Source organism: Camelus dromedarius, chromosome 1, assembly GCF_036321535.1.
Source record: "Camelus dromedarius isolate mCamDro1 chromosome 1, mCamDro1.pat, whole genome shotgun sequence".
NCBI classification, from domain to species: Eukaryota; Metazoa; Chordata; class Mammalia; order Artiodactyla; family Camelidae; genus Camelus; species Camelus dromedarius.
In genome coordinates, this window is record NC_087436.1 from 92,539,105 (window position 1) to 92,551,544 (window position 12,440).

Sequence of the window (12,440 nt, forward strand, 5' to 3'; positions counted from 1 at the left end):
GTAGGGGAAAACCTGAGTATCCTTGTACCGAAAATTGTGTCAGTAAGCTTGTGTTAACGTAGGAAAAAAAAAATTAAACAGCACTTTCTGGTCTTCAGTTGAGAGTCAAAGTGAATAGGTAATCTGAAACATAACTTAAAATTAGTCGTCTTTATATTTGATAAGGATTGATTGCTTAGGACTATTTATGTGTCATTGTGAAACTGCCTATACGAATTAAACTCTGAATCATTTTTAATTCCTGACCCCATGCCTGGTTAAAAAACATTTCTTGTGTGATTTTTAGTAGGATGTAAATGTGCATGCGTTAGCTACAGATTTAAAGAGATGCTACAGATTTAAATAGATACTGCAGATTTATTCTTGATAAACAAATAGACTCAAAGTGAAACAAAATAATCCTTTTGGTTTTATTATGTGATACTATTCCTCTAAGCTTGAAGTAACCTAATTACATTATAAAGTATTTTTTATTATAATTGCACATAACTAATACAATTTATTAATTTTTTAAATTATAGAATCATTTTCTTTGCAACCCAAAAGGCTCTGATATTTTATAGTAATTTGGGATTTAATACAAAAAATGCTTAAAGTCATTTGAATACACTTTGGTTTAGGTTTTACATACTAGGTATTTGGTTTGAGTTTGCCAGTAACAGGATGCACCAAAACAAATTATGTAAATCTTTGAACAAAAAGCAATAACATCAAATTGTTATTTTTTCATAGATACCTTAATTTGTTTATACTGTATTCATGATTTATCCAGATGATCTTTTAATGTCATGTAATATTTCAGAAAAGTAAATTTTTATTTGCCAGAAATAGTAAATTTAGTTTCTAATTGGGATTGATTTTACATATTGTATTATAGGGGAACTTAATCCAGAGTATGTTTGAAGTTTGCTCAAACAGATTGATTTTTATATTCTAAGTTATAAAAGTAGATTAAAGTTTATTACTCCATCCATGTATTGTCACAATAATAAAAATTTCACAGAAAAATATGAAAAGATTTGGCACATGGTAAAACTTTGCTATATTAACTACTTGAGGGAAAAAAGAGATACAGTAAATGCATGTTTTAATAAATTTGGCTTTTAATTCCAAATACTTCTCAAGCTTGAATTCAAAGTTATTGTATACCCTCTTGCAGAATGAGATTCTTAAAATTATTCTACTTGAAATCATATGAAAACTAAACGTGCATGCTGTATTTCTTGGTTTTAAAGTAATGCTGTTTCTGACGGTTTACGCAGGCAGCCATGTTGTTTAGTTCCGGAGTCTTTTGGACCGGCCTCTTATTTATCCCTGTGGCATCTTTGCTTCTTGATGTGGTGTACAAAGTGTAAGTATAATACTCAGTCACATACACAGAAGCATAGGTGCTTATTAACCCTCAGATTTCTCTAGTTGTAACTTCAACTCGAGTTTAGAGCTTGCACAATAGGAATTAGTAATATTAATGAATTCTATATAAATAAAGAAGAAAGAAATGATTAAAGAACTAAAAAAATAAATTAGCGTAAAAGATGGAACAGATGAAGAACAGGTAGCTTCAATTTAACATTTTTATTAATCAGCCTGAAAAACCCATTCAGGGTGGAAGAAAAAATTCTATTATCTCCAAACACATAGATTTAAAGTTTTAGTAAACAAGAATTGTGAAAGGAAATTTTTTGCTTGCTTGATTCTTAACATATGTAAAGTATAGAATGAAAGAAATTACAACTTTGCTAATCTTTCTCAAGAATTGTAAGTTTTAAAATGTTATCTCTTCCCACAAAAAAAGATATTATTAAAGTTAGTCGTATGATGCTTATTTAATAGGAATAAGGGTTTTCATATTATAAACCTAAACCATTTATTTAATGACTATTGTTGCTATAATTATATTAATGCCCAAAATTACTGTAATTTTTTAGATTCTGTGGAAAAGCTGCTGTTTGTAATCTGGTTACTCTTGTATTTATCAGCAGCATGATAAAAGCCAATTTCATAGAGTCTTAAATCTTCATGCTAATACTTGCATCCTGTTTCTGCAGTATCAAAAGGACTGCTTTTAAAACATTAGTAGATGAAGTTCAGGAGCTGGAGGCAAAATCTCAAGACCCAGGAGCAGTTGTGCTTGGAAAAAGGTAAACTACACACTATATATGTTCTTTTCCAAATGAACTTTTAATTTTTCTTTTGCCAATGATTGGAAATACGTGATTAAACCTGTGTTTATCGGTTAACGTGGAGCTAACTAACGTGGATCAAAGTGTCACTGACAGCTTTTGGAATCAGAGAGATGTGGATTCAAATCAGATCTTTCAGTCACTAAGCTGTATGTGGCTTTAGCCACGTGGCTTCGTGCTACTGAGCCTCAGTTTCCTCACGTACAAACTGGGGGTGATAATACCTACCTCGTGGCTAGTTGTGAGGATTGATTAAAATACTGTCCATAAAACAGGTAGCTTGCTGTCTGGTGCTCAATGAGCACTAAATAAATGGTAGTTACAAATTGTGTTGTATAATTAAACTGAAAAAGGGGGGAAAAGACTTTTAGCTTGAAACAGCATCCCTAACACAGAAGAATGTAACCAAAATCGGAGCTTGACATAAAACTCTCCTACAGTTGCATTCATGGTTCAGTGCATTGTTCAGAACTGAGCTGGGCATGTGTCTTACACGAAGTGAGTTATGTCTTCCAAGTCCTCTTCCTCACGACCAGCCCTCTCCCCTCTCCCCCTCAGAAAAGAAGATTAGGAAACTAATCGAATTTACTAAATTTCACAAAAGCATTATAAAAAGGAAATTAAAGTTTTTGAAAGCACACCACAATAAAACACAATTTTGAAGAAAATACCAGGAATTTATTCTTTCTCCCTTTCATCACACTAAAATGAGCTTAAGTTTTGTCTCAACCACAGGAAACATTTTGCCCTGGTCTGTGTCACCTTCATTGTGTGTCACTGTTGTTATTCAGCTGGACACAATGGAGTAAGTGTCGGACTGGGAAGTGGAGCTGAGACCTTGGCTTCCGGCCCTCTCTCTGGCTCTCGCTAGGACAGAGGGACACGCCACACACCAGACTGTGACTCTATTTAAAATGACAGCACTGGCCTCTGGGGGGCACTCACCACGCGCTAGCCCTGCGCTTACCACTTCATAGGTGCTCTCGCATTGGGTCCCTGTAACAACCTATACGAGTCCATCATCCCTATCTTTTCCAGATGAGGAAACTGGGGCTTAGAGAGGTTCTCAAGGTCAGACGTGACCACCGTGAGCCCACATCAATTGATTCTAGAGCCCCCGCTGCTAACCACACACTAGTCCGCCTCCTTTTGCTGCTTCTTAAGAACATGGAGGCGGAAGGGCATAGTTCAGTGGTAGAGCGCATGCTTAACATACACAACATCCTGGGCTCAATTCCCCAGTACCTACCTTTAAAAAAAAAAATTGTTTTTAAATTTAAAAATTAACTGAAAAAAAAAGGAGTGTGGGATAGCAACAAAAATGGCCTGCCGCTAACTTGACAGTTCTTAGCTTCTCCAAGTCGGTGTCTCTGTGTGCGTGATGGGTGGATACACCTGCCTTCAGAGTTACAGGTATAGTGCCTCCCTCCACCTTCCCCTGCATCTCTTCCCTTCATCTCCACATCTACATTGATGCCATGGCCGTTCATAAATATTACCTCAGTAAATGTTTTTTCTCTCTTCCACTCTAGCTATAAAAAAAACATGGTTAGAGTTCTAGCTCACAGAATTGTGAATAAAACCATTTATTCACAATTATTAGGGAAAAGCCACTGATAATACTTAATACTGTTACTACTTTTAGTAAATTTCTCCTGTTTGTATATTAATAAAACTTACATTGAGCCCCTCCACATGATACTTCGTTTTCATCATTTATAGTATACTGGTGACTTCAACAATTCAGAAATCAGGCTGAGGGTTTGCTGTGATGACCTCTGACTTCGAGATCCTAAAGATTCAGTGAGTCTGTGCTGTGTGTAACCCCTTCCAGTAAATAAGTCAGAGAGCCTAAAAGGGAAGAAGTGAATTCTACCATAAATGACCATCAACCTCGCCACAGAAAGTGCATCAGATAAATTTCCTGCCACTCAGCTCATTTGCCTAAAATAGCTGTTCAGCTTTTCTTAAGAACTCAGGACTAAGTTAGCTGTTTGCTGAGTACCAGACAAAAACCCGTGGTCCAGCACATGCCCCACATTGCCACTGCTGCCCATCAGTGATCAGAAGGGTGGTTATTGGGAGCGAGACCATGGGTCTCCCTGCTAAATGATGGCTAGCAAGGAGGGGAAGGAAAAGATGTGTGAAAGAGGCAACGTGGGAACTGGTTAGAACAGTCTTCACACAAAACTAATTACATTCTAAGGCAATTTAGAAATTGCCAGGTTGATTTTACTGTCAGAATTAAGTCAGAAATCTTGGAGAATGAGATTAATGTCAAATTTCAAACAATTAGCTAATTTTATCTGCAAAGAGGGAGAAATTGTGATTTCTGTGTATTCTAGTGATACCAGACTTCCTTTAGCTCCAGTGCCTCCCAGTCTTTGCACGTGCTGTTCCCTTGCTTAGGAGCCGATACCCTCTGACAGACTGGGTAATCCAATTCCCAGCTTTCAAAACCCAGTTCAAATCTAATTTCCTCAACTTTTAAGAGAGAAAATCAATTCCTACTCTGCTGTCTCTGTATTTTATTTTTCTGTTTTTACATTTATTGCTTTATAGTGTATTTGTTCGTCCTGTATTTGTTTGTTTCCCCTACTAGATTGAGCTCCTTGGAGGAGAGGCCTCTGTCTTAGTCTTAACTGCAACCCAGCACCAACCACAGAGCCAGGAACATAGTAGCACTCAATAAACATTTTTTGAATGGATGAACGAGTTGTCAAGAGAATGAACCAAGGCATGAATGAATGAATGAAAGCATGGATGGAAGGGATAAGGATAGTTGAGTGGTGGGTTGACCTGTGGGTGGTTAAATTAAAATGTGATAGAGAAGAACACAGAATTATATAGGTCACATTTCCCAAACTAGTGCCGTCCAAAGTGATGCGTGTTTACTTTTTTGTCATAGAATGATGCAGTTCTTAAGAAAGCTCTTGAGTTGATCATCCTCAATTTTTTTTAAATCATCACTAAGCACTACTATGAAGTCAAGCTAGATGTAAAATGAAACTGTGTCAGAGAAACTGTATCTCATAAGCACTGTATCCAGATTAGTATTTATAATAATTTATCTCTCATCTCTACTCATTTTCAAAAATCAAAACATCTTAGTTAAAATAATTAGTCTTTTTTATAGAAATAGTATACTACATCATATTATCCAGCAAATTAGGTACGTTGTAATTTTACACTGAAATTTTGAGGGAAAAGATATGTTTCATCATCTCAGTATATTGACTTTGAGCCATGGGTTATGACAGAAATCAAATTTAAGTCTAAAATGTTGGGAGAATACAGCCAAACGTTATTCCTAATCACTGTGTAGCCACGGCTTACTATTTTGGGTTAAGAAGATGACTTATCAGCCGTGAAACCCTGGTTTTTGCTATTACTTTTATGTGAACATACATCCTCCAACACTAGAGAGAAGCATCTTCATTTCCAAAATCCAAAAAGCTTTGAAATTCCTTAGTTTTTTTCCTTAGTTTTAGAGCCAAATTTGCTGGAGAAACCTAAACCAGTTGTTCTATAAATATAAGGACATTGATAGTGTTTATCTTTTCTACAATGTAAAAATTTCTATATTATATAGCAGAAATATTCATTTTTGGAATATGGGCCTCGCAGATCCCACATGGGAGTATTACGTCTATAAGTCGTGTGTTACATATTACTTTTTCCAAAACACAACAAAACAAAATGTGAATTCAGAAACCCAAAGGTTTAAAACAAAGACTTGTGGACACTGGGCTCATTGGAGACAAGGCAGTGATTACTGGGTATCTTTCATGTGCGTGTGAAGCAATACATCTTACGACAGGCAATATGAGTAATGAGACTCCTAACTTCTTATATCTAACTGTAGACATTAGCCAGCATATCATCATCGGCCTTTACTAAGTAGAATTTTAGCCCAGGATCTTCAGGTCAGTCCTCATTAATTTCCATCACCACTGTTTGGCTCACAGCCTTAACTTCAAAGAAGAGAGTAGGGAAGTATGGATGTCGGATAATTTGGTCTTGTGGACAGTGATGGTGGTCTCCCCAGCCTGTGTCTGTATTATTTGTCTTAATGAAAAGCAATTTCAGCCTTACCCCAGAACTAATAGAAAAGAAACTGTATTTCTCAGTGTTCGCACTGGACTTTATGACATAAATTTCTTGGTGAGGGTTTAGGATAGGAGGACATATCAGATGTTTTCCCCCAGCCTGCTCTTGTATATTGATCTCCCTACCGAGTACAGGGACAGCTGTCATATGCTGTCACTAAAACATTCCGTGAATGAATGGTTGTACTTTCTGGAGATCCATTTTAATGAGTCAGCCAAAATAGCTTAGCAACCCAATACAGAAACAAATACAAGTTTACCACTCTTCAAAGATAACTGAAAAATACCTTCAAATAACGTGTTCCAGGATAGTAAGTGGGTTTTTACCTATACTTTTTTTAATGTTTCTAAATGAACTGTTCTTTTAAAACATGGTATATTTCCACCTCACCTCCACCAGATACTAACGTTGCAAGCGTTTAGTGGGCTTGGAAATGACCTAACAATACTTAAGTGGTAGTTGGGTGATTGCACTAAATAAATCCAAAATTTGCAGAGGTTTGTATGTAAATGAAAGACCCTACAAATTGAGTCAAACTACTGACCAAGAGTTGTGAATAAGATGTGGTTTTAGTTAGAAGGGATCCTGGAGTCTTTTTTTTTTTCTTCTTCTTCTTCTCACACTGTGTTAAGCTGTTCAACAAAAACTGCACTTTTAACATATCCATTAATGTTAACATGTTACCAGTATATTTTATAATGTGACTTGACAGTAATATCAGTACCCATAAACCTTGATAGCAGAGAACATTTTGAAATGATGATTTGTTCCCTAAAGGCAGGATAAGACTAGAGAAATACGGATCATCAACACGTAGGATTTATTAAGCACCCTCCCGTGAACAGCATCCGTGTTATGTAGGAGGGATTCTCTGCTCTGTAAGAGGGTCGATATAGCTAAGACAAAAAACAGAACAAAAACCCAGTAGTTTTCCTACTAAGGAAGTGGAGTTGGGGGCATTATAAATTAAAACTCATGTTCAGCCATAGACATGTCTCGTCAAGATAATGTTGAATATAAACCAAGACATCAGAAATGATTCTCACAAATTATCTTTAGTGCCGACCTCTGTTGTAGCTGATTTTTTAATCATAAATTCCTTGGGATCTGGGGGCTGGGAAAGGTGGGAAGAACTAGCACTTGTTCAGTGCTTCCGAAGTGCCAGGAACTGTGCTGGAAGCGGTACACCTCCCGGACTCCTCAGTCAGCCAGAGGGGTGGGAATGGTCCTCCTGGTCTACGTGAGGTGTCCGAGAAAGGTTGCCGGAGGTGGCGGACTCAGAGTCCAGGCTCCTTCTGCAGTGGTGTGCTTCCTTCCCAAGAAAGACACTTTCTTTTTCTTTTCTTTTTTCCAAACACTAGACATTAATTGGATGTAATAGCTGAGTGAAAGTACAGCCTTATATGAACCATTACAAAACAGAACTCCATTATCTTATATATTTAAGTAGCCATGATGTGAAAGACGCAGTTCTCACATCTGCCTTCCTAACACATCCGTGTTATAACATTAAAGGATCACGCATCTAGGAGGGCCTGCCTGAAACCTGGAAAACGTATTTTGGGAAAAAGAAGTTCCATAATGATACACTGTCGTCCTGCAGTCTTCTGTAGTCATTTCCACTTCGAACACCAGAGACTCCCCAGCACCCCATCCACAGCGCTCTGCTAACAAAATCAGACCACCTGCTGCTAAAGCTGCCGACTCACTCAAAGCAGCTACATATTTTAGTGTCCCTCAGAGTCCCGTGGTCGGTCATGTTAGATCATTTTAAGAGTAGAGTAAGAAAAGTGACTATAAAAATGGCCCTCTCTCAGTCCCCCATCTGCTTATTTCACTGGCAAAAACCAGTTTTACAAATATTTGCAAATACAGTTTTACAAATATTTGCAAAACCACTGGAGTTTTAGATTAATTAGCTTTCTTGCCTTAATTCCCAATGACAATTAAGTATGTCTAAGAAGTACCAGTTAACACCCCTGGACTTTTAAAAGTATGTGTGGAAGATTACTACCAATGTCAACATTTCTAAATATTTCACTTCAACAAAAGCCTAAATGTGTAATTGCAGTGAGTTCATTTTGCAGATGATCCTTTTTTTTTTTTCTTGCATATGATAAATATTATTCCATTGCAGGGTCTAAAAATATCTGGCACAGTACAGAGCTAACATAACTTACAGCGGTTTAACTAAAGCTTTTACAGTGGGGAAACTAAAAGATGGAAATTTGTCCACAGAGTCATTTCCAGTGGTTAAAACAAAATTGCATAAGCATTTGCTGCTACACATGTGGATTACTAATTAGTGCTTCGTGCTTGCATGGGCTTTGATATCAAAGCGAAGTTTCATAAATCAACCAATGGAGAAATGGCGTGTTTGGGAGGATTGATGATGTTTAAAAGTGCGTTTCAGAATTATTACTCAAATTCATTTATTCGACAAATATTTGACTTCCTACTGTGTGAGACACTGTTCTGTGTGCCATGGAGAAAAACAGAGGCGTTATTTCTTGCAGTCTGCTTTTAGAAGGGATACAATTACATGGATTTGTTTCTTCTGTTGCTAGAAGATTATTCTTAATGTTTATTGAAAAATAAATGTTTTTTCTTGTCACTTGACCTAGTAAATTATTTTCTGAAAATAGTTATTTTTTTTATTTTGAAATTAAGGAACACATTTCATACCATATTAGAGTGGCAATGGAATTTTTCTGATTAAAAATTCTGTGAAATTTCCTCTTTGCATGACTTTTGGGATTTCTCTGTATAACTGAGAAAATTATTTTACACCAGAATATGTGCAAAGCAGGAAAAAGTTATAGTAATGGCTAATTTTTTAATTCTTAAATGCCATGCTTACTATATGCGGTAAGTCAGCCAATATTTTAGAAGCTAACACTACTAATAGATTTTGTGTTTTTTATTAATTGTTAATTAATTACAAGTTCTGTGTCTCCATTTGTCTTAAATATAACTGAGGGGTGTGGGGAAATCTTTTGGCTGGACTACTTGGGACAAAACTCTTCTTAGCTGTGGAGGAAACGGCCTCAAAAGTATCTCAGTTCTTGAAGTCTCACCTCCTCTCTGAGAAAATGGGGTAAAAGGACTAGACTACAGATGTCTCAAGCAATCTTTTGTTTAAGTCAAACTCTCCGGTGGTCCTGTGGGCACTCTGGGGTCTCCGCCGAGTTGATAATTCATTTCACACATTTGCACCTGCTCTACAGCCTCACCGAGAGGGCGCAACTGCTCAAGAACGTCTTTAAGAAGAACCATGTGAACTTGTACCCGTCGGAATCATTGCAGCAAAACCTGCTCCGTGAGTATTTGAGTTCTGGTTTTTAAACACATTTTCTGCCATTCCCTCATAACATTTATGAGAGCAGTATTTTGACTTTAGGGATATTTCTTTAAAATTAACACCTAAAACAGGTTTTGCACAATTCCAAGATATTATATAAGTAACAAATGTGTAGATAATCCTTTGACCACAACCGAATCTTGCTTTCAGCAGAAGAGACAAAGCATTTGGAAATCTTGCTGCTTTCACTTAAAGAAAAATATTTCCGCCTGCCCCTTGCTTCTGTAAATCTTAAAAAGAACCAGTGAAATAAATCTTAACTCTTAAAAGCTTGTATTGTTATCTTTTCTACTTGAATAACTTTGCAAGAGCCTTTTCAGCTTTCATACACAATGAAATGTGTATGAAACATTGCACAATGAAACATATATTTTCCCCTTCAAAAATATTTATGAATATTTAGAGCTGTAAGAAATTATTAGATATCACGCCCTCTTAACATTTCAAGGATCTAAAAAAGAATATAATATATAAAGCCCTGTAGTAAATGTATTTGTGTTAGTAATATATCTTTTGTTTCATGTTGCTTCCACATATAATTTATTTTCATTTACATATACTCATGTTTAATGCTTTTGCTTCTTTATACTTCAAGAGGCCTTTTCTAAAGATGTGATCCCCTGGAGGGTCGTTTCTTATCCCCAAGGCCCCTCGGACCAGGCTGGGGCATGAGTTTGTACTGAGAGCCAAGAAGAATGTTGTCTGAGAGGAGACCACTTTTCCACTGTTCAGGGCCGTGGGTGTTTACCTCCTTGTCGTCTTCGTTTTTATTCTTTCTTCCTTCTCATCTGCCTGATCTGTTCGGAACACATGTGCCCACTTGACAGGAATCCCACCCCTCTGATAGTTGGGAAGCAAAAATTAGATGGGTTGGACTCGAGATGCTGAAGGGAGCAGGGGTGAGAGCGTCTATTCATCTACAGAGCAGAACTCATAGCTCATCTACACCACCGACATCTTACTCTTCCTTTTCCAGTTGAGTCTGTACCTTTTCCGGACCCTAAAAATTCACGCCTTCATGCTTTTAAAGATGGGAGGGATGCATTAGTTCCCTCGTTAGAAAATGAGCACTCAAAACCCAGAATAACAGATTTCCAGCGACTTTGTGATGATCATTTCTATTTTATCTTTAACTTCCAGACGGGTATGCTTTCTCTCAAGATGAAAATGGAATCGTCTCCCAGTCTGAAGTGATTAGAGCGTATGACACCACAAAGCAGAGACCCGATGAATGGTGACGGGGAGGGGCTGCGAGGCCAGCTCTGCTGTGTCTCTAAGGAGTGCTCCCAGGTCTTCGGTGGAATCTGCTGACCCATTCCAGTCTGGCCCCAGGAGGGGAAATGGATCTGAGCGCATCTCACTGATTGACATTCAGATTCATGTATATTATAGACATAAGCACTGTGCAACTATACTGTAACACCATCTCTTTCAGATTTTCTAAAGTATTTGCTAAGTCTTTGTAAACAGAAATGGAAAATGACCTTGTATCTTGCCAGAGTGTTTCCTTAAACTGAGAACAGGTCAGTATTCTTATGCTGTTGCTCTGGGGCTGTAACTGTCAGTGTACTGGATATGCTACAAGGTGACCAGCCATTCGAAGTCTCTAAAATGGTAGTAAGTTAAAGGGACTCTTGAAACCCAGTTTTAGATTTCAGAATATGCTGAAGAAAAAAAAAAAAAAACCAGCATTCTTAAGGAACTGACTCGCTGAGCAAAATTTCTAAACAAGACATTAATAATAAGTGTTTGTGTCAAAAATTGTCTTGATAAATGTTTGCCAAAGAAGTTCAATAAATGTATTTCTCATTCAGTAGTCATTTGCCCAGAAATTTAAGAGAAGGTTTACCTCCAGTTCTGCTGTAAGATCTGCATGCTTGACTTCTCAAATCTAAGAGTGATTTGCAAAAACAAGTATTTCAAGGCATTTGCTACTAAAATCTGTGATGTTGCACCTTCGGCCTTACAAATGCTTCTTTCTTGTTTGTCTTGTTTATTTGTTAAAGTCGAAGTGCACTCATGGTAAGTGACTCTGTCGTTACGGTACTGATTTTTTAAAGCTGTGTTTATGTCTCAGTCCTTTCTGATGAGGTTTCATCATCATTTAGATTTTTCTAACAGTCTGGCTTCTGCTGTAGATTGAGCAATGTCATTTTGTCTTCAAGTTTTCTCTTTTAAGAAAAATATGCTCACACATGTATGTGAGATTTCCCGTGCTTCTGTCAAGACGTTTGGAATACCCCGCGGGATACATGCATGGGCTTTTGTAATGTCGGAGGCTCAGCTTTTGCCCTGTGCTTTGGTTTCTCTGTTAGTTCTCACTTGAGATGCCTGCTGTCCTCGGTAGCACACCCCGTGTTTCGGCGACTGCCGCTCCTGCACTTAGGACTGAGAGTGACTTCACTTTTCACGTGTCAGGCAGCTCCCAGAATTAGTCACACGCTGCTAATTGGGACAAAGAAGTAGTACATGTTCCCCATTTTAAAAACACCTATTTTACTCAAGCCTGTAACTTTATAAAGAACCCTATTCATCTTGAGTAGATTCTGTTAATATGCTTTTAAATGTCTATTCTGTTTAATTATTTTCAGCATTTTCAAGACATCTCCTGAAAATACTTACTTTGCTACCAACTATAGATGGTGAGGGGAGGGGCTGTTTAAAAACCACAACCTATTTTCTACACTATTTTTTAAATAAAGCTTTCATGTAGAAATAAATAAAAAGGAATTCTAGCTTTCAGATACACTTCAGAGATTGAAGCAAACTTTCTGCCTTGTATTCAA

The 12,440-nt window shown here is 37.3% G+C and overlaps 1 protein-coding gene across 5 annotated transcripts in view; it reads left to right on the forward strand.

Moving 5' to 3' along the window:
• Positions 1 to 11,470, forward strand: part of ATP8A1 (ATPase phospholipid transporting 8A1) — a 214,562-nt gene extending 203,092 nt beyond the window's left edge. For all 5 annotated transcript variants that reach the window (XM_031435242.2, XM_031435256.2, XM_031435239.2 and 2 more), the window contains 4 exons: positions 1,263 to 1,351; positions 2,049 to 2,141; positions 9,521 to 9,612; positions 10,795 to 11,470. In XM_031435242.2, the coding sequence (XP_031291102.1) occupies positions 1,263 to 1,351; positions 2,049 to 2,141; positions 9,521 to 9,612; positions 10,795 to 10,892 (372 nt within the window). In that variant the 3' untranslated portion in view covers positions 10,893 to 11,470. The remainder of the gene's footprint in view (positions 1 to 1,262; positions 1,352 to 2,048; positions 2,142 to 9,520; positions 9,613 to 10,794) is intronic.
• Positions 11,471 to 12,440: the final 970 nt, after the last annotated feature.